At 43.4% G+C, this 26,555-nt stretch overlaps 1 protein-coding gene across 1 annotated transcript; it reads right to left on the minus strand.

Moving 5' to 3' along the window:
• Window positions 1-3,961: 3,961 nt before the first annotated feature.
• Window positions 3,962-22,285, minus strand: LOC139155121 (vomeronasal type-2 receptor 26-like). Its single transcript, XM_070730210.1, has 4 exons — window positions 22,003-22,285; window positions 9,781-10,575; window positions 5,070-5,215; window positions 3,962-3,974 (listed from the first exon to the last, which is right to left on the minus strand). The coding sequence occupies exons 1-4, from the start codon at window positions 22,237-22,239 to the stop codon at window positions 3,962-3,964; spliced, it is 1,191 nt and encodes a 396-aa protein (XP_070586311.1). The 5' UTR covers window positions 22,240-22,285.
• Between the last annotated feature and the right edge of the window lie 4,270 nt (window positions 22,286-26,555).

Here is a 26,555-nt window from a genome sequence, read left to right on the forward strand (position 1 = left end):
ATCCCTCAAGTTTAATTCTTCACACATCTGATCAAACGTTTTTGGCAGTACTTTTCTTTTTTTATATCGATTTTTATTAGCACTTTTGTAATCCTTAATGGGATCAATAATACCATTAAAGTCACCTATCATGCAAATGTCTTCTACTTCTAATTCAATCAGTTTCTGGTGCAAGTTATAGAAGAATTTTTTTAAATTTTTATTTGGTGCATAAATTACTACTAGTGATACAAATACATTAACAATTTTAACTGTCATGATTAAAGTTCTTCCCTTTTTATCTGCATATATTTTCCTTGGATCTAATTCTTTTTTAACGTAAACTGCAATCCCTCTTTTTTTGTTATGTGATAAGGACGTAAATACTTTCCCAATTTTCTCATTTTCTAATTGCTTTTCATTTTTTTGTGGAATGTGTACTTCCTGTAGACAAACAATGTCTAAATTTTGTTTTTGTAATTTATTGAATATACTATTTCTTTTCATAAATGAGTTTAAGCCATTTACATTAATTGAGATTAATTTAATTTCTGATCCCATCCCCCTTTAATTCCTTATTTGTCTTCTGTTTGTCCTGTTTTCTTTCTGTGCTCTTGTCAATATTCTTTCTTCCTCCTGTACTATATCTTTAGAGGTTCCTTCTTTCCCGCTATCTGAATCTACCTGGGGTTCTTCTATCTCTTTTTGACTTCCTGTTTCCACCCTCTCTTCCACTATTAATTCATCATAAAATTCCTGAGCCATAAGTTCATTATTTACTTTTATTTTTTTCCCCTTCCATGTGATAAGCATCCCCTCCGGAATTAACCATCTGAAGGTAATTTTACTTTGATTTAACAAATCTGCCAATGGTCGGTATCCCCTTCGATTGTCCCTTAATTTTTTGGGGATTTGCTTAAGAACTCTGATTTCCTTCCCATTATGAATTATTGCTTCGTTTTTTGTAATTTTCAATATTTCATTTCTAATCTCCTTTTTTACACATCTCACGTGTACTTCCCTAGGAAGCTTATGTTTTCGGGCGTAGTTAGTGTTCACCCTGTAAATCTCATCTATTCCATTAGCTGTTTCTTGTTTATCTTTTTGTAATATATTAGCTATCATTTCTGTCATTGTCTCTACTAAATTCTCATCTTTCTCTTCTTCTACATTTTGGAATCTGACATAAAATTCTGCTCTATCGACCTCAAAATTAATTATTGATTCTTCTAACTCTCTATTTAATTGCATCAATTTATCATCCATTGTTACTACTTTTTTTATCATTTTGTTCTACTTTCTTTTCAATTTGTTCTATTCTTCTTTCATTTTTTTCCAAAATTTGATGGATTATTTCAATTTTATTATCCATTTTTTGCATATCTTCCCTCATTGCCTCATGGTTCCTATCTAATTTTTTCCTGCAGTTTGAGCATTGTTTCTTGAATTGCCATTAATGCCTCCTGTGTTGTTTGTGGGGTGTTGCTAATATTACCGGTACTGCTGGCCTTTTCTGTTGCTAACATGCTAACTATTGATTTTTGGGTTGAGGGGGAACCAGATGGTTTTTTTGTATATTTCTGGAAAGTTGCCATTTTAATCTTTTTAATTGATTATTAACTTGAATTGTCTAATATTTTCTTGGAATCAGATAAGTCTAATATATAGTTAGATATATATAGATATATATATCAGATAAGTCTAATATATAGTTAGATATAATGCGCAATTAGACTTTTAATATTGAGCTACTTGTTGCTGAGCTGTTATTGTTCTTTTCTTATATTCCCACCCTTTTCCCCCCCTCTTCCTTTACTCCAATAGATCAGTATAATTCATACAATGTAATTCAATATATTCAATATATTCAATAGTAATATTAATATTATTAAGCTAATATATATATTCTAAGTATAGATATAGATATTGTAGATATGTTATAGCTGAGATAGAAATTGAAATACAAATTAATTACTTATTTCATTGTATCGTTAATACCATTCACTTCATAGGAATTCAATTCATCCAGAAAATAATAATAATCAGCCTTTCTATTTGTTGTGGGGTTTTACCTAATTCTTCGTCCTTAGATTTTTAAGTTCACATTCAGGTTCAGTATATCAGAGTTCAATCAGGGTTCAATCAGGGTTCAGTCAAAGTTCAATCAGAGTTCAATCAATCAAAGTTCGGTCAAATTTCTTTTTCTTCCGCTATAAATAGCAATTCATCAGTTAATCCGTTAATCAGGGAGAAAGTTAATTAGTGAATCAGTTAGTCAGTTTTTTCGATTTAGGGAAGGTAAAGAGGAGAGAAAAGAGATATAAATAAGTGCTTAGTTAAGCTAACTTCCTCCTCCCCCGATGTTCCTCTTCTCTGCACCTTCTTTTGGCTCTTTCCGCTTATCTTGTCAGCTACTGCAGGCTCCTTCTTCACTTCCAAGCACACTCCACCGCTGCTGTTTATTTATTCCTCTGGTCGTGGACCTCAGCTCTTTACCATTTGTTCTTTAAGCTTCTTTAAACTCTGGAGCACTTCCTCCCTTTTCCAATCTCTCAGCAACCTCCGTATCTCCGTGTCTCGTCACTACCGCTGTGATTCTGTAGTTCCTGCAGTCTCTGTCGTTTGGCTCTTTTTTTCAAAAGTTAGTATTCTCCACCGTTTCTTTTAGTCACAAAGCTCACAAACAGTTGTTAAGTTATTTAAGTTGTTTTTCAGGTTTCTCCTCCACGGGGTGCTTGTTAGTCCACTCCTATTGTTTTAGGTTTTAACTCCAAACGTCTTCCGGGTTTTCCAGGTTTCTCAGTAGAATTTTTTTTTTAGTCTTTTCTCCCCCACCGCTGAGTAGCCGCTAACCAACTTTGGTGGGTCCCACGCTGCTGCTCTCTCTTAACTTAATCTTCCATTAATTTGACTATGTATATTTTTGTTATCATACTTGGGTTCTTCTTCTTTGTAAATAGGATTGTAGTTACACTCTCTTGCTTCCTCTGTTACGCTGGGCTGTCACAGCACTAATGTCACCATGTTGGTTGGTGACTCTCTTGCTTCGAGGTTTGCTAGGTTCTCACTCCTGCACACGGGGTGCTTGCTTCACACCTCCATGCTAGGAGGAACCCTCGCTACTTCAGCCACCTCTCCAACGTGGTTGCGTCGAAATTCAGCCAAATTTCAACCCCCCGAACTGCAAAATCAGGCTTGGGAGAGCAGAGCTCTACTCTCGCACGCCTGCTCGCTGTAGACCCGCCCCCGGAAGTCGCCTAGAGTATCCTATAACATCTGGAAGCAATATGCAATTAAGGAGAAACTTCCTAACAGTGAGAACAATTAACCAGTGGGCTCCAGAGTTTTTGTGTTCTTCAATATTGGAGGTTTTAAAGAAGATATTGGACAGTCACTTGTCTGAAATGATATAGATCCATGATGGGAAACTATGGCACGGGTGTCAGAGGTGGCACGCAGAGCCCTCACTCTGGGAATCTGTGCCATTGCCAGCTGATCTTCTGATTTTCAGTGCAGGCAGTGGAGCACCGAGAAAGAGCCTGAAAGCAGCCTGCAAAATGGTCCAGAAAACTGCCCAAAAAAGACAGTTTTAGCGCCATTTTTCGGACCAAAATTGACTTGGAAAACAGCCAGAAACAGCCAGAAAATGGCCCAAAAAATGGCTAAAAGAGGCATGTCCACACTGGCCAGCTAGTCTTTGAGTTTCCAATGCTCCAGCATGTGTATCTGCATGATCTGGTTGGGCGCACTCGGTGCCAAAAAGGTTCTCCATCACTGATATAGGTTCTCCAATTTGAGCAGGAGGATGGACTAGAAGACCTCCAAGGTCCCTTCCAGCTCTATTTTCATTGATCGATGGATCAATATGACGGGCAGAATATTTGTGTAATGAGTTCCCAAAAAAACTATGCACAACACCACATGATGGACCTTCTCAGTGATCCTGAAGGGGAGGCCAATATACAGTGAATTGGAAGGTCTTTCAGAAGATGGACCTGAAAGAATTCATCAAGTGTCAAAGATCTCAGATGTTCCTAGAAAGGTAAACTTAGCAGCACTTCTGCAAACTAAAAACCAGAAGAGATATTTCCTCTGCTGTTAGTAAAGATTGACCAGTCTTCCACCCCCTTCTCCAATCTACTTCTCAACCCTCCTTCAAAGTCTTTTTGATTTACTTCCTTTTAGATAAGATATTCTGCAGGTTTAAAAAAAAAACCAGGTTTGCTCCAATCTGCCTTTTAAGTTGTACTTTAATGAAAATGTTCTGGATGGATCCAGTTCCACCAAGCCTCCCATTTTCCTCAGGATCACCCACCTTCCTGAGTGGAGAAGGTCCCCTCTGGACAAGGAACGCAGTCGTAGCAGCAAACTGGCTCTCCTTCTCGAGCCCTCTTGACAAATCCAGGATGACAACTTTCCACACATTTGGACTCAGGCAGGGACTGAGCAGAAAAAAGAGGAAGTGTTAGGAAATACGTTAGGACTCTCCATCTATAGAAAATGTAGGTAAAAATGGCAGGAGAATTAGCCTCTAGTCTTCACTGAAGTAAACATGAAATCTCTGACTTCTAAACAGATGCAGGAGGTATAACAACTGGCAGATTCTTCATTTAATTCCTCCCTTTTGCTTTTGGAATTTAACATTACAATAAAGTACTTTTCTATTTAATAAAGTCTGGTGGGATGGAATTGCAGAAAAAAGATTTAGGTATGAGGATATATTCACATTAAATCTGAGAATAAAGTTTACTCTAAAAGATTTAGGAAACTTTTATATCATTGAGGTTTTTAATGTGGAATAAAACTGTGATGAAGAAAGAAACCTCTGACCAGTAGGATCTTGAAAGATTTCCATAAAACATGGCACAGTTACTCCACTTAGGTCCTGTCTGTTGAAGAACCTCCATTAGATGACATCAGCTGGCATGTAAGGCCAACCACCCTGGAGAGTCTAGGCTTTCCCCACTTGAAATGGGACCTCAGGATTTGGAAAACAGAGAAAAGACAACAAAATTTATCCCACCTTATTAAGCAACATTAGCCGTGAAAGAGCATCTTGGTCGATAGAAACTGTCTCTCTTATAAAATACGCCAGAATCTCTTGCTTGGGATCCTCCTTGGGGAGCAACAAGTAGTAGCCAATGCCCAGATCTGCTTTTATCTCTCCATTTTGGTCCAAGTACAGTTTATTATCTGAAATATTCCAAAATTCATTCTTCTCCAGAAAGGGATGAAACTAGAATGGGAACATACAGGAATTTGAATTACAGAAAACTTTGTTTCTTATCCCACATTAAATATTTCTTCTACAATTGTTTAATCTCCAAATACAGTTAAATAATACTGCCAGTATCTTCAAAAGTGACTGAGAAAGTTTCAGAAGAAATTGTCAATCATATACTGACAAAATATAGAGAAAATATAATTGACACAATGGGTCAAAGATTCTAGAGCAGATGACAAATAAAATGAATAGAGTAGGAAAAAAAGATGATTCATAAACTCTTTGAAAACAACAAATAGATTCCCAGAAAACATGGGGGTTTATCAAGAAGTAAGGTATCAGGCTAATCTTCTCCCTGGTCATCCTATTTAAGGTCTTGGTATATTCGGGTTTCTTCTCGTGTAGGATTTGGAAATTTCTGGCGACGTTTCGATGAGGTCTCACTCATCATCTTCAGGCTGGTGTTTCTGTCCTTGTTCTAAGGCGAACACTGCGAGACCTGAGCTGCCTTCCTTCTATAAATACTGGTGGCTGGGTGTGGTTTGATGGCTCAGCAATTGCCTGCTGTGTAGAAACTTCCTGGTGAGTCAGTGGGGCAACATCTGGGGTCGTTGATGTAGCTGAGGTATGCTGATTAGTTAATGGTTGTAGATTAGGCGTGATATCCTGAGTAGTTGGAACTTGCAGGCTACTTGATTGTTTTACAATGTGTGTTCTGAGTCTGGTTTCCATGGCTGGGATACGTTTGAGGGCTGGTTTCCAGATGTCTGATAAGCGGGAGGTATCATCCCGCTTGTTCATATTTTGGGGATGTTTTTCTATCTCGATGGCTTCCATGATTATTCTTTTGCTGTAGTGTTCTGTTTTGAACAGGACAATGGCATCGCCCTCCTCCCTTACATCAAAGGCACCACAGATAAAATCAGTAAAATTCTCCACAAACACAACATCAAGACAGCCTTTGGTACAGATTAAAAAAATAGCCAACATCCTAAGAAACCCGAAAGACAATATCCAACTAGAAAACCAGGGAGTTTATCAAATACCGTGTAAAATCTGCCAGCCACATATATTGGACAAACTAACAGGAGAGTAAATGCACATGTTGCAGAACATAAGAATGCATTAAAGAAAAAAGAAAAAAACTCCTCCCTTTTCCAACACTTCAAAACTACAGGACATGAAATTGATTTTGACAGTACCAAATTAATTTCCAAAACAGAACACTACAGCAAAAGAATAACCAGTATGGAAAAGGGTGGCGCATTGGTAGCATAAGTTGAGCTGCGTGTGTGTGTCCCAGCGAGATTTTGCTTGTGTGCGTGCAGAATGGGAATCCGCCTTGGGTGGGGGAGAGTGCATCTTATACTCCGAAAAATACGGTAAGGCAAGGAAGAGATCAAAGGATCCACTCATAGCCTTGAGGAAAGACAAGAAGGAGGAGAGCTGAAGACCAGAAGTCTGGGAGCCCCTTTTCCAACGGACACCATCTCTCGATTGAGGAGGGGGGATGCAGCCCTCTTCCGATCACTGACACACGTCACACACCAGCCTAAGATCTGCTCACTGTTACTCCAGGGTGTCAGACATGGAAAAATGAACTCAGTTACAGGAGAGGAGACTTTAGCTGAACGTGAGAGAGAAATATCCTAAAAGGATGAGCTCTTTTAGAGCTGAGCCAGGAAAGCAGAGAAGCTCAGTCTCCCCTTCGTGGATTCTCTGAATGCAAAGACGGAGCCGCCATCAGTCAGAGAAGCTTTAACTGGGATTGCTGCAGAGAGGAAGGGTTGGGCTAGATGATCTCAGGGGTCTCCTCCAAATTTATAAAGGTCAAATTCCACAATGCTAATCACAAACCTATACAGCATTTTCAAATTAACAGTGTTTAATATCGAAATGCCATGGGATCTAGTCTTTGGAACAGGGGCGGGTTCCTACCGGTCCAGTCCAGTCCAGTCCAGGCTCAACAGTAGCCTCGTACTGGCCTCATACTGGTCCCCAGGGGCTGCCATTTCCCCCCAAATTGTTTTGAATGTCTTTTTGATTTTGGGATTTCTTTATTTTTTTTCTTCTTCTGTGCATGCAAAGAAGCCAGGTTTTCAGCACTGCACATGTGTCACCATTTTGTTTTGGGCGGCTTTTAAAAAAATAAAAAAAATAAATTTAAATGTTTTTCCTTCTGAGCACGTGCAGAAGCACATCTGTTTTTCGGCCCACTCGTGATGTCACTGGCCTGGTACCGGTCCCTGTAGGCTGGCATTTTTTTCCCAATTTTTTTTTGAGTATTTTTTTATTTTGGGGTTATTTCTTTAATTTTTTTCTTTTTCTGATCATGTGCAGAAGCTGAGTTCCAGCACTCTACATGTCGCTGTCATCTGTTTTTGGCTTTGTTCTTTTTTTGCCACACTCTGCAGGAGGAAGCAAACAGGTAGCAAGGCCTTTGTCTCAAAATGTCTCAAAATGGGTGAGCAGTGTGATCGGGCAGTAGGAAAAGCAAGTAGGATGCTTGTCTGCATTGCTGGAGGTATAACAAGCAGGAAGAGGGAGATTGTGATCTCCTTATATAGAGCGCTGGTGAGACTACATTTCGAATCCTGTGTTCACTTCTGGAGACCTCACCTACAGAAAGATATTGACAAAATTGAATGGGTCCAAAGACAGGCTACAAGAATGGGGGAAGGTCTACAGCATCAAACGTATCAGGAAAGACTTCATGAACTCCATCTGCAGAGTCTGGAGGACAGAAGGAAAAGGGGGGACAGGATCAAAACATTTAAATATGTTAAAGGGTTAAATAAGGTTCAGGAGGGAAGTGTTTTTAATAGGAAAGTGAACACAAAGAACAAGGGGAGACAATCTGAGGTTAATTGGGGGAAAGATCAAAAGCAACATGAGAAAATATTATTTGACTGAAAGAGTAGTAGATCCTTGGAACAAACTTCCAGCAGACGTGGTTGGTAAATCCATAGTAACTGAATATAAACATGCCTGGGATAAACATATATCCATCCTAAGAAAAAATACAAAAAATAGTATAAGGGCAGACTAGATGGATCATGAGGGCTTTTTCTGCCGTCGGTCTTCTATGTTTCTGTGTATTTAGGGAGGCTTTCTAGGCCCAAAGGGGGCACAGGGGGCTTGCGGGGCCTCTGCTGACCTAGGAGACGTTTCGGGAGTTGCTGGTCAGTAAGGGAGAGAGGGAACCACTCCGGCAATCTTTGTACACAGCTGCAAAGTTTTCCAGGCCGATAAAAGTTGCAGGCATGGTGGGGAAGGTGGGGAGCAGTTTGGGAAGCTGTTTCCTGCTGGCCAGCACCTCCTGAAGCTTGTTCGGAGCTTCTCTGGCTGGCACATGGTTCTGACAAAGTGGGAGGGGACCAGAGAGCTGCCGCCCCCTGTTTATCCCCCGCTGAACAGTAGAAGCTCCGGACACGCGAGGAGGGAGGGAAGGAGGGAGGGACAAAAAGTAAGAAACAGGGAAAGAGGGAAGGAAGGAAGGAGAAGTTGAGTGGGTGGGTGGAAGGAATGGAGAGAAAGAAAAAGCGGGGGGAGAGAAAGAAAGAAAGAAAAGAGGGAGGGAGGAAAGGGAGGAAGGAAGGAAGGAAGAAGTTGAGTGGGTGGGTGGGAGGAAGGGAAAGAAATAAAGAGAGGGGGAGAGAAAGAGAAAGGAAGGAATGGAGGGGGAGAAAGAGAGATGGGGAGGGAAGGGGAAGGAGGCAGGGAGGGAGGGAAGGAGGGAGGGAGGATGGAAGGAAGGAAGGAAGGAAAAGTTGTGTCAGTGGGTGGAAGGAATGGTGAGAAAGAAAGGGAGAGGGGGAGAGAAAGAGAAAGAAAGAAAGAGCGAGGGATGAAGGAAAGAGTGAAAAGGAAGATTGAGTGGGAGGGAGGGAGGGAGGAAAAGAAAGAAAAAGAAGGGACAGAGATAGGAAGTAAGAAAGAGGGAAAGGGAAAGAGAGAAAGGAAGGAAGGGGGAAAGGAGGGAGGGACGGAAGAGGGAGGGAGGAAGGGAGGATGGATTGATGGATGGATGGATGGAGGATGTTGGATGGGTGGGAGGGAGGGAGGGAGGGAAAGTAAGAAAGAGGAAAAGAGAAAGAGAGAGAAAGGAAGGAGGGAAGATGAAGGTTGGTTGGGTGGATAGGTGGGAGGTAGGGAGGTAAAGAAAGAAAGGCAGGAAGAAGAAAGGAAGGAAGGAAGGAAACAAGGAAGAAAGAAACAAGAAAGAAAGAAAAAGAAAGAGATAAAGAGAAAAATCCTATATTATTTGTTCCATGGCATGACCACGAAGCATCACCTGCTGAATCTCATGACCATGAAGCCACACACACCACCTGGTCACATGGCTAGTAAGCCCCTCCCACCCAATCACATGACCATCAAGCCACAGCCACAAAATAAGCCACACCCACAGTGTGGTAGTAAAATACTTGGGAAACACACACACACACACTGCTTCAGAACCATTATTCTCTGAGTAATTAAATTGGGCAGATCTGTTGAAGTGGTTCCCCTCCTTCTCCTCGGGATTCCTCCTCCAAAGGATCTGAGATCCATGGATCCCTGTCAGGACCCCCTACCTGCCACAGCTGCAGCCTTGGAGACCCCGACCTCTTTTCTCCCTCCGTCCTTCTCCTCCTCAATCTGGGGGAATAGGCGGCATTCAAGACATGGGCCAGAGTCTTCATGACACTGTAATTGCCATAGTGATTTGGGAGCCGTCCTCTGTTCCTTTTCCTCTGGGTCTCCAGTGGGGCTTTCTGGGTGCATCTTCTGCGGCCTTTGACAGAAAAGACGTTCTTTGAAAGAGAACAGAGAAAATAAAGATCTTCAAAGTTTCTGTCCACAAAGAAATGAGGTTCAAAGGCTTCATCTTTTGGCCTTCTTTTCGTCAGATAACCAAAGTTCAAAATACTGTGGATGTATTTACGAAGTCTGCGCTTTTTTATTTTATACCCTGTAAAAGTTGTGAGGATCCAGACTTTCTCTTCAATGAGTCCCGGCAAGCGCAGAAATGTTAAATGGAAAGGAAGAATTCTGTCCCAAAGGGAATCAAATTCCATGAAGTGAACAAAGACATTGACTTGTCTCCACTTAGAGAGGGCATCCCTGAGATAGGCTGTATATCCTGTTGGTGAGAATTGTTGTGATAGAACCACACAAATTCCATTCCTGACAAGCACAGGAGGGAAAGTCCTCATGAAATTGTCTCCCTTCTCTGTGTCTGAAGCAAAGAGGCCAATCAGGGTCCATCTGAAATGGAGGAGCAGTTGGACAATGGCTGGGTACTGGGTCCCTTCTTTCGGTTCCATCTGGTGGAAAAAGGGGAATTTGCTTTTATCACTCAGAGCCTCTGAAGCAATATCATATTTGATCTGAAAAAGCAATGAAAATGCTGTGTCATATTTGGGGTCAGATCAAATTCAAAATATTAGATTTTAATAAATTGAACCTGCTTCTCATGAATGCATTGGAACAATTTGTAGTTAGACATTGTTTGAAATATTGAAGACAGAATATTAGCAAGATTGTATAATAAAAATGAAAAATAATAAATTTTAAAAACTATAAACAGTGTGAATAATATTACTGTACCACCTTTACAATTTACCACAATTAGATTATCACATTGAAATGCTGACTGAAGTATTATATTCCAATAAAGGGCCTATTATAATTTTTGAGGATTGGTGCATCTCTTTCTGTTTCTGTATCCCAGATTTTTTCTGGAGGACTTTTTTTAGCTTCTTCTCCAGTTATACAAGAAACAGGGAGACCTCAGTTCCTAATACGATTTGTCAGTTGTATAATCCAAGATTTCTCTTTAATTGAAATTTTGTCTCTTTTCGGAGCGTGTCAGTTTTCTTGGACTCAAATTTATGCCAATATCCCTATTTTCTGAATTTAGACATAGCAGAAATTGTATAAATTCCCAATACAACTGTGAGGGCAGCAGCTGGACTCCTTTTACTCACCCCAAGACCTCAGAGGCCGTGATGGTGTTGGTTATGCTAGAGATTTCTCTCTGAGGGTTTAGGACATTTTGCCTCCGCCAGTTGGACGAAGCTCTTTCTTCCGCCGCAGCTGATTGGTCGCTGCCTTCTCTCCCTCGCCCAAAGGCCCCTAGCTATTGGCCCCAGCCCTTTCATCACAAAAATCCACATTCAGCCACAGCCTTTGGGCCACATGGGACACTTCGCCACCATCCAATCAGAACGGTTGTAACAAAATGCTACTTTGAGAAGGAAAGAATGGGACAGTTTTCTCCTTCATATACACACACACCAGTTGAATGATAGAGAGGGAACGGACCTCAGTGGCCATCTAGTCTGTCCCCCTTCTCATTTAGGAGACTTACAGAATGATACAGAGGGAAGGGACCTCAGTGGCCATCTAGGCTGACCCCCCCTTCTCATTCAGGAGACTTACAGAATGATAGAGAGGGAAGGGACCTCAGTGGCCATCTAGGCTGACCCCCGTTCTCCTTCAGGAGACTTATAGAATGATAGAGAGGGAAGGGACCACAGTGGCCATCTAGTCTGAACCGCCTTCTCATTCAGGAGACTTATAGAATTATAGAGAGGGAAGGGACCTCAGTGGCCATCTAGTCTGACCCCCTTCTCATTCAGGAGACTTATAGAATGATAGAGAGGGAAGGGACCTCAGTGGCCATCTAGGCTAACCCCCTTCTCATTCAGGAGACTTACATAATGATAGAGAGGGAAGGGACCTCAGTGGCCATCTTGTCTGACCCCCCCTTCTCATTCAGGAGACTTACAGAATGATAGAGATGGAAGGGACCTCAGTGGCCATCTAGGCTGTCTCCCAGCTCAAGCAGGATAATAGAGGGGAACTCGGTGGCCATCTAGTCTGACCCCCTTCTCCTTCAGGAATGATAGAAAGGGAAGGGACCTCAGTGGCCATCTAGGCTGAACTCCCTTCTCATTCAGGAGACTTACAGAATGATAGAGAGAGAGAGAGAGAAATGCAAAGGGAGTTAGAGAGAGGACCATGTAGCAGTGTGTTCCCCCGGCCAATTTAGCAGGTCAGAATATGTCAAATGTGTATGGGTGGAAGAACGGGGTGGGAATGTATGACCACCAAGGTCCCTTCCAATTCTTCTTAAATGTGTATGGGTGGAGGGCGGGGGTGGCCCCCTACCCTCACTTCTGGGGCCTCCGAGTTTTTGCCTCTCTTGACACTTTCTTTGGTCATAAGTGCTCCATGCATTGTAAAAATTCCAAAGATTACCATGAGGAGCAGGTCATAAAGGGGCCCCAGACAGTAACCAGTAACTTCACATCTGTCCTTTGCTAAGAGAATGCTATCTAGCTCTCTCCCCCACCCCTCTTTTGAGAGGACTGCTCTGTTTGGGTTCCCAAATTAGCTTTTAAAGGATTAGCTTATTGTGAGGCAGGGAGTTCCACCAGCCAATTTATCAGCCCATGAATTTGACTGGAAGACCAATTCTCCTGCTTGCGAAGGGGGTTGGACTAGATAGCCTCTGAGGTCTCTTCCCTCTCTATCATTATGTTTCATTCTCCTGCTTGAGCTGGGGGCAGACTAGATGGCCTCTGAGGTCCCCTCCATTCTCCTGAATGAGAAGGGGCAGACTAGATGGCCACTGAGGTCCCTTCCCTCTCTGTCATTCTGTAAGTCTCCTGAATGAGAAGGGGGTCAGCCTAGATGGCCACTGAGGTCCCTTCCCTCTCTATCATTCTGTAAGTCTCCTGAATGAGAAGGGGGGTCAGACTAGATGGCCACTGAGGTCCCTTCCATTTCTACCATTCAACTGGTGTCTGTTTGTGTATGAAAGAGCAAACTGTCCCATTCTTTTCTTCCCAAAGTAGCATTTTGTAAGAACCATTCTGATTGGATGGTGGCAAAGTGTCCCATGTGGCCAAAAGGCTGTGGCTGAAGGTGGATTTGTGTGACGAAAGGGCTGGGGCCAATAGCTAGGGGCCTTTGGGCGAGGGAGAGAAGGCAGTGGCCAATCAGCTGTGGCGAAAGAAAGAGCTTCGTCCAACTGGTGGAGGCAAAAAGTCCCACCCCCCTTTCTGAAGCCCCAAACATCAGAGGGGTGAAGAACATGGGGGAAACCTTGGCCTCTTATGCTTTGAGAGTTGGGGCTGAGGAAGCTGGAGAGCTATGATGTTTTCATTTAAGCACCACTCTCACTCAGGCCCTTTCTCTGACTGAGCTCCTTTGATGATGAGGGTCCCAGATTCAGTATCAGAGAAAACAACCCCAGGTAAGGAAAGGTGTTACATGCTCCATTGACTTACCAACTCTGTCACTTCCCAAAGACCGTAGCTTTTGAACTGGATTGATTAATTATCTGATAATTATTATGACAAAAGAATCCAAGTCTTGTTCACAGAGTATACAATCCAATGTGTAAGTATAATACTATCATTTTGTTATTGTAAATTAGTGAGTTCCAAGAGGTATTTAGCATGCTCAACATGTTTACCTATAACATAACTTAAAACAAAATGAAAGAATTGGAAGGGATCTTGGAGGTCTTCTAGTCTAACCTCCTCCTGAATCAGGGGACCATATACTCTTCCAGACAAGTAGCTGTCTGGTCTCTTTTTAAAAATCTCCAGTGTTGGAGCACGCACAACTTCTGGAAACAGGTGATTAATTGCTCTAAGTGTCAGGAAAGTTCTCCTTAGTTCTAGGTTGTTTTTCTCCTTGATTCATTTTAATTCATTGCTTCTTGTCTTGTTAACCCATCCCCCCTATTCTTTGGGGCAGCCCCTGAAATATTGCACACTGTTATTAGGTCACTGTGAGAAAAGGAAAAATAATGACACAGGAGCCAGGTGAACAGGAACAGACTTTTACTATCTCCTTAATCAAGGAGAGGCCAACTCAGGTAGAGAATCACCCCTGAAGAAGGCAATTGACATCTTCACACCTCCATTTTTATACCAAATCGACAATACATACGTGACTCCCAGTATACCGAACACTCCTATAAGTAATGACGTGAGCAATGACATATGTTCTTATGTGGTTTTTCCCCTTACTTAGGGACTAGCCCCAGTTTCATATCCTGTTTTTCGCACAATGAGCTAAAAATACAATATGTGTTCATAATACTGCTTCACATGCATGGTTATATAATGGTACAGAGGGAAGGTCATTTGAGTATAAAAGACAACTTGATATCACAATATGGCTTCACTTTGGTTCCCTTCTTTACACAAAAGAAACCATCTTTACATTTTCCTCTCAGTCACTCAAAGTCCTTTTCATTCAACTAGACATATTCAATTCCTGAAACCATTCTTCATATGTTTTAGTCTCCAGACCCTTAATGTAAGATCCTTGCTGGAATGAGAGGCTGCGCTCTTGTGGTGAATAACGGTTCTTTTATTAACAAGTAGTAACGGTTACAGAGCTAAACATAATACAACGTGGCTGTGCCTGGCAGCTATATATATGCCCAGCTGCCAGGCTCAGCCAACCAATCACATTAAGGTATTCTTCCGCCCAAGGAATATGGGGCGGATACAAGGCTTAACTGTCCTCTGGACACAACACCCCTTCCCACCTGGTTGGTACACACAAAATCCTCTAAATAAGCAGGACGCTTGTGTGTCCTTACTGAACGGCGGGGTTCAGCCCCTAATAGGGGCAAGGATGATTCTGTTTCTGTAGACAATGGTTGTGGTTGATCTTCTGTGTGTATTTCCTGATGTAGTGGTTGCGGTATTGGTCTTTGATACTGATTGTCCATGGAGGTAGTGATCTCTGTATAGTCAGATGGTGTGGTGCAGGTTGACGGAATGGATGGTGCTTGTGATGCCGGCGAGGCAGCTTCTAAGGTTCGGCGTCGTAGTTGGTCTATGTGCTGACGCCAGGTCCGTCCGTCACTTAGTTGGACCCTATAAGAACAAGGGCCTGTTACTTCAGAAACCCAACCTGGCTCCCAACGGTGTTCTCCTCCCCCATAGTTTCGTGCATACACGAGATCTCCTTGGACAAATGCTCTCGTGAAATTTGGTGTTTCCCTGTCTGTATTGGGAGTATATGTGGGGTGAATCCTATCTAACCTAGTACGCAGGCGTCTGCCCATAAGTGCCTCTGCTGGGCTCCTGCCTGTGGTGGGGCAGGGAGTTGAATGCTGAGTTATTAAATAAAGATTTACTTTGTTCCTCCAGTCCAAACCTTTGAGGCGGCCGAGGGCCTCTTTAGTGGATCTCACGGCCCGTTCTGCCCTGCCGTTGCTACTAGGGTGCCAAGGGGCTGTTAAAATTTGTCTGATTCCTAAGGCGGCTAAAAATACCTGGAATTGTGAGGATGTGAACTGGGGTCCATTTTCGGTTACCAACTGGTCGGGTAACCCATGTGTGGAAAAATGTCGAGATAGCACGTTAATTACACTCTCTGATGTCATGGAATGTAGTATGTCTACTTCTACCCAGCCTGAATAAGCGTCTACTAGTACCATAAACTGATGACCATGGAAAGGGCCGGCCAGGTCAAGGTGGATTCTGAACCATGGCCCTCTAGGTATTTCCCACTGTCTCGGACGAGCTTCTGGAGGCATGGGCCTGGAGTTCTGACACTCCGGGCAGCGATCTACCCAGGTTTGGATGGCTTGGTCTAAACCCGGCCACCAGACATAGCTGCGAGCCAAGGCCTTCATCCGAACAATGCCTGGATGGCATTCGTGGAGGAGGCGCAACACTACATCCTGTAGAGAAGGAGGAATGATGACTCGTGATCCCCACAGTAAACACCCTCTATGCGTAGATAACTCACTCTGTCAGGTTTTAAATGGGGCAAACCCACTGGGCAAAACTCCTGTGGGCCATCCGCATTTAACCCAGTCTATGACTTGAGAAATGGTGTTATCGGAGGAGGCGTGGGCAGCTATGTCAGATGCAGACAATGAGTTATTAAGTTCCTCTACAAGGAGGACCTGTGATGTAGGTGAGGGGTCTGTAACTGGTACTGGCAGTGGACAGCAGCTAAGGGCATCTGTGTGTGCCATATCCTTTCCAGGATGATATTGCAACTGATATATATAGGCCGCTAAAAATTCTGACCACCTGGTCATTCTGGGGGATGTAAATTGAGAAGACTCTTTAGTGCCCGCTATTATGCCCAATAGGGGTTTGTGGTCAGTTTGCAAAACGAAGGGTCTGCCATACAAATAGTCGTGAAACTTCTTTACTGATGCGACAAGGGCTAAGGCCTCCTTGTCCGTCTGACTATAATTTCTCTCGGTGTTGGACAATGTTCGTGAAAAATATGCTATAGGGGCTTGGGAGCCATTTGGTAATTGGTGGCTGAGAACGGCACCTATGCCATAAGGAGAAGCGTCTGCAGGCAGTACCAATGGCCATTGGTCATTATATTGGATAAGGACTGCATCAGATGATAGCAAGTCCTTGACTGCCTTAAATGAAGCCTGTTTTACATCTCCCCAAACCCATGGTCTGTCGTTTCCCAATAGTCTATGTAGGGGTTCAGCTATGGTTGCTTTGTGTGGTAAAAAGGTATTATAAAAGTTGAGGAGGCCTAAGAAAGCCTGTAACTTAGACTTGTTCACAGGTGCAGGTGCCTGTTTGATAGCTGATATCTTAGCCTGTGTTGGGTGGATGCCGGCAGCGTCTATGGTGTAACCTAGAAAATCAACACGGGGAACTTCTATGTGGCACTTGCCACATTTTAAGCGAAGGCCTGCCTTTTGGAAACGGGATAGGACACCCCTGACACGTGTGAGTAATTGTTGTTGTGAAGTGGCTGATATAAAAATGTCATCAAAGTATGGCGTTACGCCAGGTAGTCTGTATAACAGCCTCTCAATGATGTTCTGAAACAGGCCAGGAGCCACACTTACGCCAAACTGGAGGCGGCGACAATGGAATGCACCTCGGTGGGTGACCAGAGTTTGAGCCTCCGCAGTGGCATCATCCACGGGGAGTTGTTGGTACACTTGCGCCATATCCAACTTGGCAAAAATTGACCCCTGGCCGAGGGAATGTAGTAAGTGCTGTACCACTGGTACCGGATAGGGGTTGGAGCTTAGGGCGTGATTGAGTGTCACCTTATAGTCTCCACATAGGCGGAGAGACCCGTCGGGTTTGATTGGAATTACCAGTGGTGTTTCCCATTTGGAATAATCAGTGGCCTCTAGAACCCCCTGCTGGATGAGTTTGTCCAACTCTGCATCCACTTTTTTCCTGAGTGCAAAAGGAACTCTTCTGGGTTTTAGTCTAATGGGGGCCAATTTGGGGTCTAGGTTAAGGGATATTGGTGTTCCCACATAACAACCCAAAGTGTTGCTAAAACATCAGAAAACTCATCAAATATACAAGAATATACATCAGGGGTCACTGAGTGAATTCCCGAGACAGACAGCCCTAGTTTGGTAAACCAGTCCCGCCCCAAAAGAGATGATAGGGGATTAGCTACAATTATTAATGGAAGAAGTCCAGAATATGCCCCTTTTTTAACATGAAATTTTCCCTCCCCCTTGGTTGGGATTAGGTTTCCCTGGTAGTCCCTCAGTTTTACACTTGTTGGGCCCAATTTGGCTTGGGACGGGTCTGCAACAAGGTGCGAAAATGTGTCCCAAGAAACCAAACTTCTGGCAGACCCGGTGTCTACCTCCATTTCTAGGGGTGACCCCTCAATAGTTACAAAGAAATTTTATTGGTCCCACTTCCAGCTGCTAAAAATACTTCTTCTTCCCCATCAAATAGCTCTCGATCTGGTTTTGTGGTGAAACAGTCACCACGGTGTTCTGGCAGGCGTTGGTTTGTGTTGTGTGACAGTGTGGCACGGTTGGCGGGTTGGTTGGGAGTCGAACGGCAGACTCTTGCTAGGTGACCCGCTCTTCCGTAGCTGTAACAGGTTGCCATGCGAAATTGGCAGGATGAGCGAGGGTGTGGATCTCCGCAGCTGGGGCACGGTGGGTAAGACTGCCGTGGTGTGGTGTGGTCCTCTGGTTGGCTCCATGGGTTGGTGTATGGTGGCGGTGGTACGAAGTCGAGCGATTGTTTCACCTTGATTGGTGTTGTCAGTAGAAGAACAGGTTGCCGCGTGAATGCTCGGTTGTGGAGGAGATTTCACGGTTTCCGGAATACGGCGTTGTATTTCAGCGGACAAGTGAAATGACGTCTCTGCGGCACAGGCGTCATCAATAGCTATGGCCAGGGTAAGCTTGGGGTGGGCCAGGAGGCGGCGCTGAAGCTGAAGGTCTCGCACCCCGCAAACCAGCTGTTCCAACAGGGAACGTTCCAAATTCTCGAAATCACAGTCCCGCGCTGCATCCTGGAGTGCCACCACGTATTGAGTGATTGACTCCCCCTCTGCCTGGATGCGATGGTGGAAATGAAAACGGCATGAAATGAAGGATGGAGTGGGAGCATAATGTTTTTTGAGTTTGTCCATCAACTCGTCCCATGGAACCTCATAGACCACTTGTGGTGCTACGAATGCACGTGCCATGTGGAACATGGGTTTGCCACAGGCATTCAAGAAACATGCCCTACGGCGAGCTTCTGCCAATTCGTTAAGATCTTGCGCTTTGAGGTAGCATTCAAAACGGTCGAGGAAACTTTCCCAGGTGTCGTTAATGGGGTCGAATGGATCGAAGGAAGCAGGAAATGTGCTGTGGCTCGCCATAGCGGTGATGAAGGTCTTTGGCCTGGTGGTTGTTTGGCTGCCAGAGGCTCTGCAGCATCAGCAGGGTGCAGCGGCACAGTGTGGTGGTCACCGAGTAGCTGGCAAACCCGGCGGTGATGCTGTATAGAGTTGTGTGGCCGGCCCCGCAGGTAGAACTCGGTGGTGGTGGTGGCAGTACGGGAGGCGCAGAAATTTTGGAGGCCGCTGAGCAGTTGGGAACGCTCGACGGCAATGACGTAGCAGGCAAAAAAGGAATTTCTTCGGCCGCCGAGCAGCTGAGCTCGGCGGCAGCGCAGCAGCAATGCAGCGGCAAGAGACTGAGGAAGCTTCCCTCAGTCGGTGAGCATTGAGGAGCCCGGTGTTGTGGCTGCAGCGTGGGCGGCCCATTGCGGTGGCGGCCGAGCAGGCAAAGACGAAGGAGTTTCTTCGGCCGCCGAGCAGCTGAGCTCGGCGGCAGCGCAGCAGCAGTGCGGCATCACAAACTGAGGGTCTTCCCTCGGCCGCCGAGCCCTGAGGAGTCCGGCGGCGTGTCGGCAGCGTGGGTGGCGAAGACAAGGGAGAATCCCTCGGCCGCCGAGCAGCTAAGCTCATCGGCAGCGCAGTAGCAATGTCGTTGGCAAGAGACTGAGAGGGTTTCCCTCGGCCGCCTGGTGGCTGCCAAGCAGCTGGAACGCTCGGCGGCGAAGACAAGGAGGCTGAGCTTGGCGGCGGTACGGCAATAGCGTGGGCGTTGGGACTCAGGGGAATTTCCCTCGGCCACCTAGCAGCTGAGGGACTCGGTAGCGTTGCGGTAGGAGGGAATTCTGGCAGCCCCTGGCAGCAAGGAATATTTCGATGGGTTTTCTTCGGTTTCTGAGTGGCTCGGTGTGGTGCCGCAAAAATGGTTACCTTCTCTCTGGTGCCCGTTTCCTCGTCACCAAATGTAAGATCCTTGCTGGAATGAGAGGCTGCGCTCTTGTGGTGAATAACGGTTCTTTTATTAACAAGTAGTAACGGTTACAGAACTAAACATAATACAACGTGGCCATGCCTGGCAGCTATATATATGCCCGGCTGCCAGGCTCAGCCAACCAATCACATTAAGGTATTCTCCCACCCAAGGAATATGGGGCGGATACAAGGCTTAACTGTCCTCTGGACACAACACTTAATCATCTTAGTCTCTACATTTTTTAAATAATATTGTGATCAAAATTGGATGCAGTATTCCAAGTGTGGTCTTGCCAAGGCATTATAAAGTGATACTATTACTTCACATGATTTTATCCATCTGTTGATGCAAATGTTTTTGGCGTTTTTGGCTAGTGCCAAACATTGTGGGTCCATTTTTAACTGATTGTCCACTAAGACTCCAAGATCCCTCTCACAGTTATTACAATTGTGGCAGATTTCACCCAATATGTAAGTGTACATTTGGTTTCTCCAGCCTAAGTCTGAAACCTTACATTTCTCTACATTGAATTTCATCTTGTTAGGGTTCAAGTCTATCTAGATCCTACCAGATCTTCACCTTATCTTCTGAGGTGCTGCCTATTCCTGCCACTGTAGTGTTGTCCTCAGATTTGATGATTTCCCCATTTCTCACCTCATCCAAATCATTCATGAATTTGTTGAAGAGTCCTGGGCAGTGTTCCCTCCAATTTTTTGGGGGGGTGGGCGGAAAAGTATAGTGTCTGAGCGGCAGTCCCTTCGGGACTGGGTGGCACAGAAATAATAAATAAATAAATAAACAAACAAACAAACAAATAAATTAAAAAAAACCACCCTGTTTTGCCTCAGATAATTTCAAAATAAAATACTGTACTGTGTGACTATAACAGTGAGCTCATAATAGGGCAACTCTATCAATATCAAAATGCCACTTAAATAGTTGAGCTAGTTTTAAACTAGATTTTGATTTTCTTTCTCTATTCCTTACTCCCATTCTTTTTCTTTCTCTTTTCCTTCCTCTCTTTTTTCTGTTTCTCTCTCTTCCTCTCTCTCTCCTTCCCTCTCACTCTTTCCCTCTCAGCTTCTGGGCAGGTTTGGAAAACTCTGAGTTGATGATGATTTTTAAGTGAGCGATTGCTCACTGCTCAGCTTAGAGGGAACTATGGTCCTGGGCCTAAAATGGAACCTGGGGGACCACCGGCTGACTCCATCTGGGCATCAGGCTGCCTATCTCACATAGATTTTAGCTTACCGAGAAATAGGTTGTGGTTTACCTTGTCAAAGCCTTTCTGAAATCCAAGTGCTGTATACTATGTGCTCTGCCTTTCACTGGTCCAGTAATTTAGTAAATGAAATAACATTTATTTATGATCTGTTTTTTTTAATCCAGCATTAGTCCTAGTAAGTCATTCATATCTATACTGAATAACAGGGGTTTAAATATGTATCTTTCCTTTCCCTGCTTGGTAAGCATAGGTCCTTCTTCTCGTGGCCCCATTGAGCCCAAACCTCCCTCTCCAACAAGGGCTTGGATCAGGGCCAACAGGCTGAGCTCCATTTGGAGGGCAATCCATTTTCTCCATCCTATTTATTTCTTCATTCAGTCAAATGCTGCACTAACATCTAGAAAGCCTGCAAACCTTGTTTTTCCTCACTGATATAGATTACATATTCCATGACCAATTTGTGCCAATAGATGATCATTAACTTATGCATTGTTTCTTCTAAAATCTACATAGTTTTTAATTCTACTTAAAACCTTCTGGTTCTTCTGCAAGGAATGCATTTTTCTCAAGTTTAACTAAGAGGATCATGGCATAAATTTTAGCCACAATATCTGCTAGTCCATTTGGTCTATAATTGCTAGAGTCCTTTTTATTCCCTATTCTAGTTACATAAAACGCAACTATTGCCAACTTCAATCCGAGTGGATAGGGCAGGTCTCGTCTTCTAAAAGGAAGATGCCAATAGGGGCCCCAACAACTAGAGATATTTTTGGATCAATTAACTAGTTGGTAGAATGTCTTCTCCAGGGAAGGTATTGCTTGCATCTCAGGCCTTTTATGATTAATCTCAACATGGACATAATGGGGTAGAACATTGACATTTTTGTTAATATGGAGAAAATCCTGAATTCCATGCAGAAAACATGATTGCATCTATTGCTCATCTACCATCACCCACCACTTACTTTTACCAGATGGAGAAAAGCACAAACAAACCTGTGGGACTTTGTAGGTGCCTCCGATTGTTGACATCTGGATGGAGATTTCCCTGTCAGCCATATCAAGAAGAGCCAGAAGGTTGTCCTTCTTTCCACAGCCATAGTTGGGGACATTGGCTTCTCCAGTGGAGAGAATGTCCAGCAAGACATCTGAAGTGTGGAAAGTGCTGATATAGTTGTCATGGATATTGCAGCCAAGTGTGAGGTTGTGCATGAACTGGGAATTCTTGTTCATCAGTTGAATGTTGAAAATGAATATTAAGGCATGTGCAAAACTATAATGATCCCTATTGTAAGAAAAAATGTTATTATAATCAACAGCAACATCAAATACTTCTTTTAATATATACTACTCAAAAAAATAAAGGGAACACTCAAAGAACGCATCCTAGATCTGAATGAATGAAATATTCTCATTGAACACTTTGTTCTGTACAAAGTTGAATGTGCTGACAACAGCATGTGAAAAGCAACACAATTAGTGTTGTTTCCTAAGTGGACAGTTTGATTTCACAAAAGTTTGATTGACTTGGAGTTATATTCTGTTGTTTAAGTGTTCCCATTATTTTTTTGGAGCAGTGTATAATCTTCCACATGCCTAGTGAACCAAAAGAAATAATCAGTTACACAAATATGGAAATCGACTGAGGTACGGCAACTACAACTGATTCCCCAATTACTTCAAATAAAATTCATGATTCAAATGATAAATTAAGGATTGAAGAGAGAGAGGAAAATAATCTGCAGCCCTTTCAGCTTTTTCTCAGACGCCTTTTTGAGTCTCTTTCACAAAATCAGACAAAAACGAGAAGCCGTGGAAATCAAAATCATTCAGGAAATTAGACATATTCACAATATAGGAATAAATGAGGAAAAAACATAAAATTAGGAGAGTTTTAGAATGGAGGGAGTGCAACTCCATCACCCTGAATGACTTACGGATCAGGAAGAGAAGGAGCCACGTTGAAAAGCAACTTTGTATTAAATGTTTCTCGTCCAGTGTGGACTATACCAATGAGATGGTCTCCTGGGCTGCAAAGGCTCCATGGTTGTTTTCCATCCTGGTGCTCCAAACTCATCAGGCATTTCCTTCTCAGCTTACCAGAGACAGGATGGGACACAAGCAGCACCACAACCAAAAGCAGGAGGTCCATCATCCATGGGGTGACTCAATCAATCTCCTTCCTTTTCCTAAAGAAGAATTCAGAGGATTTTCAGAAGGTGGGATACAATGCAGTTGCTTTCCTGGTTGAAACACAACTTCATGTGGAAAGGAGAGAGATGTACACGCAAGAGCACAGACTCTGTTTGTCCCCAAACTGCCTATTTCTATGCCCAAAGTCTCCCCTGGAGGATTCAGCCAAAGAGCAGAGCTGAAACTTTGATCATGATTCTCCCTCTCAGGAGAGATCCCTGGATGATTCAACTTTGGGGGATTTTCTGGAGAGAAGTAAAAGGGAAATAATCCCAATATGGCTCATAATGGCAGGGGCAGAGATGGAATTAAATCGGTCGTCTAGAATTGAGAGGTTTGGGAGCTCCATGCTTGAAACTGACCCGGGAGGGAATACATGGCAACTGTGGCTGAAGAAACAAATAAATAAAAAATTGTTGGCATAAAGACAAAATCTCAGGGGCCTGTTAATGCCAGAGCATCTCACAGATCTGAAATAGTTGCCTGCTGAGTTAAAGCCAACATGTATTTAACTTTATTTTGAAAGTTAAAGCTCAAAGTCTCCACGCAAAAGGGCTGATGCAACTTTAGTGAAAACTTTGTTACCAGAACTTTGCAGAGTTTAAAAACTCTCTCTCTCTCTCTCTCTTACACACACACACACGCACGCACACACACAGAGAGAAAAAAAGAGGGAAGTTAGAAAAAAACTGGCTAGCTTAGCAACCTAAAGATGATTGGACTTTAACTCCCAGAATTCCAAAGTCAGCACACAGGAACCTTCCTCCCATGGACCATTCCATGCTTTAGCTGTCCTTCTCATTGCCTATAGGGGGCAGTCTGTGCTGTGGCCTTTAAATTCTAACTGACTTCCTCAGGCAGTGAGTTGGACAACTAAAGCTGGCAAAGGCCCATCTGGCTTTTTTAAAGGCCCATTCTCACAAGGCCTTTTGAACATGTTTGAAGATAAATAAATAAATATAGGAGTGTGCTGGTCACATGCAAAACTACATTACCCAGAGTGCAATTTCACTACATTCCCCCAAATGAAAATGTCTTAAAGAAATATGTCTCAATACAATCTCACTGTTTATCCCTGTGGTGACTTTTTGGTGTCCGAGGATGGCCACAGATTGGGGGGAAGGGAGGCCTTTCCCCCTCCTACCCCCTCCCTCCCCCTCCCTCTGGGAAGCATCTTGAAGGGCTTTGGGCCTTGTGTGGCCCCTGTGAGGAAAAGGCCTTTCCGTCTAGAGGAGCCTTGGGGGCATCAATACAGGCAGCCCTCAACTGACGACGGTTCCCTCAGAGACCGTTTGTAGAAAGAAGGGACTCAGGACCATTTTCCACCCTTATGACCCTTGCAGCATCTCCAGGGTCACGTGATTGACATTCTGATGCTTTGCGCCTGACTCACATTTGTGACGGTCACAGTGTCTGGGAGTCACGTGATCCCCTTTTGGGACCTCCTGACAAGCAAAGTCAATGGAGAAGCCATGTTCATTTCACGTCCCAGGTGAGTCACTCAACAACCGCAGTGATTCACACAAGAACTGTGGAAGGAAGGTTGTGCAATGGGGCAGAATTTGCTTAACAACGGTCTCGCTTAGCAACAGATAATTTGGGCTCCACTGAGGTTGCAACTCAAGAGCCATCTTCATGGTGGACATAGAAAGTCTGCAGAGATGTTTCTGAGATGCAAATAAAGAAAATCAAACCAAAATAAATCCCTTTCCCCCCCACCTTGAATACAACAAGTAAGCTATTCAATTCAACTGAAAATCTATTTGAAAGCTTTTAGGTGGAAAAATAACAATCCAGGAAGTAGAAAAATGCGGCCGTGCAAACATTTTCTGATCTTTCGGTTTCCCTGAGCATTTCTAATATACCTGAAAAATGGTTGCACCTTTTTTTCTTGTAAGGCGAAGCTTCTGATCGTCATAGCAGAAATAGCAAAATTGGATTTTTATATGGGCAACTACACTAAGGTCACCTATGTTGTTTAGCTGATGGGACCTGGAGGAAGGCAACTCTGTGTGTTCTTGTAGGTCTCTGGGCGGTATGTGGCAGGAGGCCATCCCGTAGATATTTATTTTTATTTTTTATTTGTCAAACAATTATAGGGTGATAATTTGTACAAATTAAACATTAGATAAGTAATGATAAAAAGTAACAAAAGAAGACAATAGGACAGGGACGGTAGGCATAGTGGTTCACTTATGCACGCCCCTTACAGACCTCTTAGAAAGGGGGAAAGGTCAATTGTAGATAGTCTAAGGTTAAAGGTTTTGGGGCTAGGAGTAGAAACCACAGAATCAGGTAGTGCATTCCAGGCATTGATTACTCTGTTGCTGAAGTTGTATTTTTTTCAGTCAAGTTTGGAGCGGTTGACATTGAGTTTAAATAGATTTCGTGCTTGTGTGTTGTTGCGGTTGAAGGTGAAGTAGTCGTTAACAGGTAGGACATTTTGGTATATAATTTTATGAACTATAATTAAGTCGGAACGGAGACAACGGAGTTGTAAGTTGTCTAAACCAAGAATTTTAAGTCTGGCGGAGTAAGGTATTTTGTTGTGAGAAGAGGAATGAAGGACTCTTCTTGTAAATTATTTCTGGAACCTCTCAATTGTGTTGATGTCAGATATGCAATGTGGGTTCCATACAGGCGAGCTGTATTCTAGGATTGGTCTGACAAATGTTTTGTAAGCTCTTGTTAGCAGTTCAAAACTACCAGAGAAGAAGCTGCAAAGGATTAGGTTAGCAACTCTTAAAGCCTTTTTGGCAATGTTGTTGCAGTGGGCTCTAGGACTTAGGTAATTGGATATGAGAACTCCAAGGTCTTTGAAAGATCGAGGGTTATCAAAAAGTTCAATTCCTCCAAGTTTATATTTAGTATTCTGATTCTTTTTACCAATGTGTAAGACAGACAGTGGTGGAGATAGCCTGGCCCTGAGCCATAGAGGGCTTTATAGGGAAGACCCAATGCCTTGAATTGTGCCCAGAGACGAATAGGGAGCCAGAGCAGCTCAGGGGGAGTATAGGTATTGTATGGGTGTACCGAGGTGCACCCATGACAACTCATGTGACTGTATTCTTTTGGAGTCTGCAAACACTTTTCATTTTTTAAAAAAAAAATATTTTTATTGATATTCAAAATAAAAGACATAACAAAACGTACAACATTTAACATAGAAAGGAGCTACAATTGCTCCGCTCAGCATAGAGGTTTTCTTAATACAGAAAAAAAACAACTAATTATAGTTTAGATCAGTACAGACAAGTAAACATATCTATATAATATATGCTATAATAGAAATTTCAACTTTTCAATATTTTCCATCAATTATATAATTGTAATTTATACTAATTCAGAAAAATAAA

Source organism: Erythrolamprus reginae, assembly GCF_031021105.1.
Source record: "Erythrolamprus reginae isolate rEryReg1 chromosome 13 unlocalized genomic scaffold, rEryReg1.hap1 SUPER_13_unloc_1, whole genome shotgun sequence".
Lineage (NCBI taxonomy): Eukaryota > Metazoa > Chordata > Lepidosauria > Squamata > Dipsadidae > Erythrolamprus > Erythrolamprus reginae.

Bases quoted from the DNA above. Each gene is read 5' to 3' on its own strand.
- LOC139155121 (XM_070730210.1), bottom strand. From the start codon at position 22,239: ATGAACAAGAATTCCCAGTTCATGCACAACCTCACACTTGGCTGCAAT. The intron at 10,576-22,002 runs GTTTGTTTGTGC...TTGCTTTTTCAG, and splicing joins GCACCTACAAAGTCCCACAG to ATCAAATATGATATTGCTTC. The intron at 5,216-9,780 runs GTAGGGGGTCCT...TTCCCATTCTAG, and splicing joins CAAGGCTGCAGCTGTGGCAG to TTTCATCCCTTTCTGGAGAA.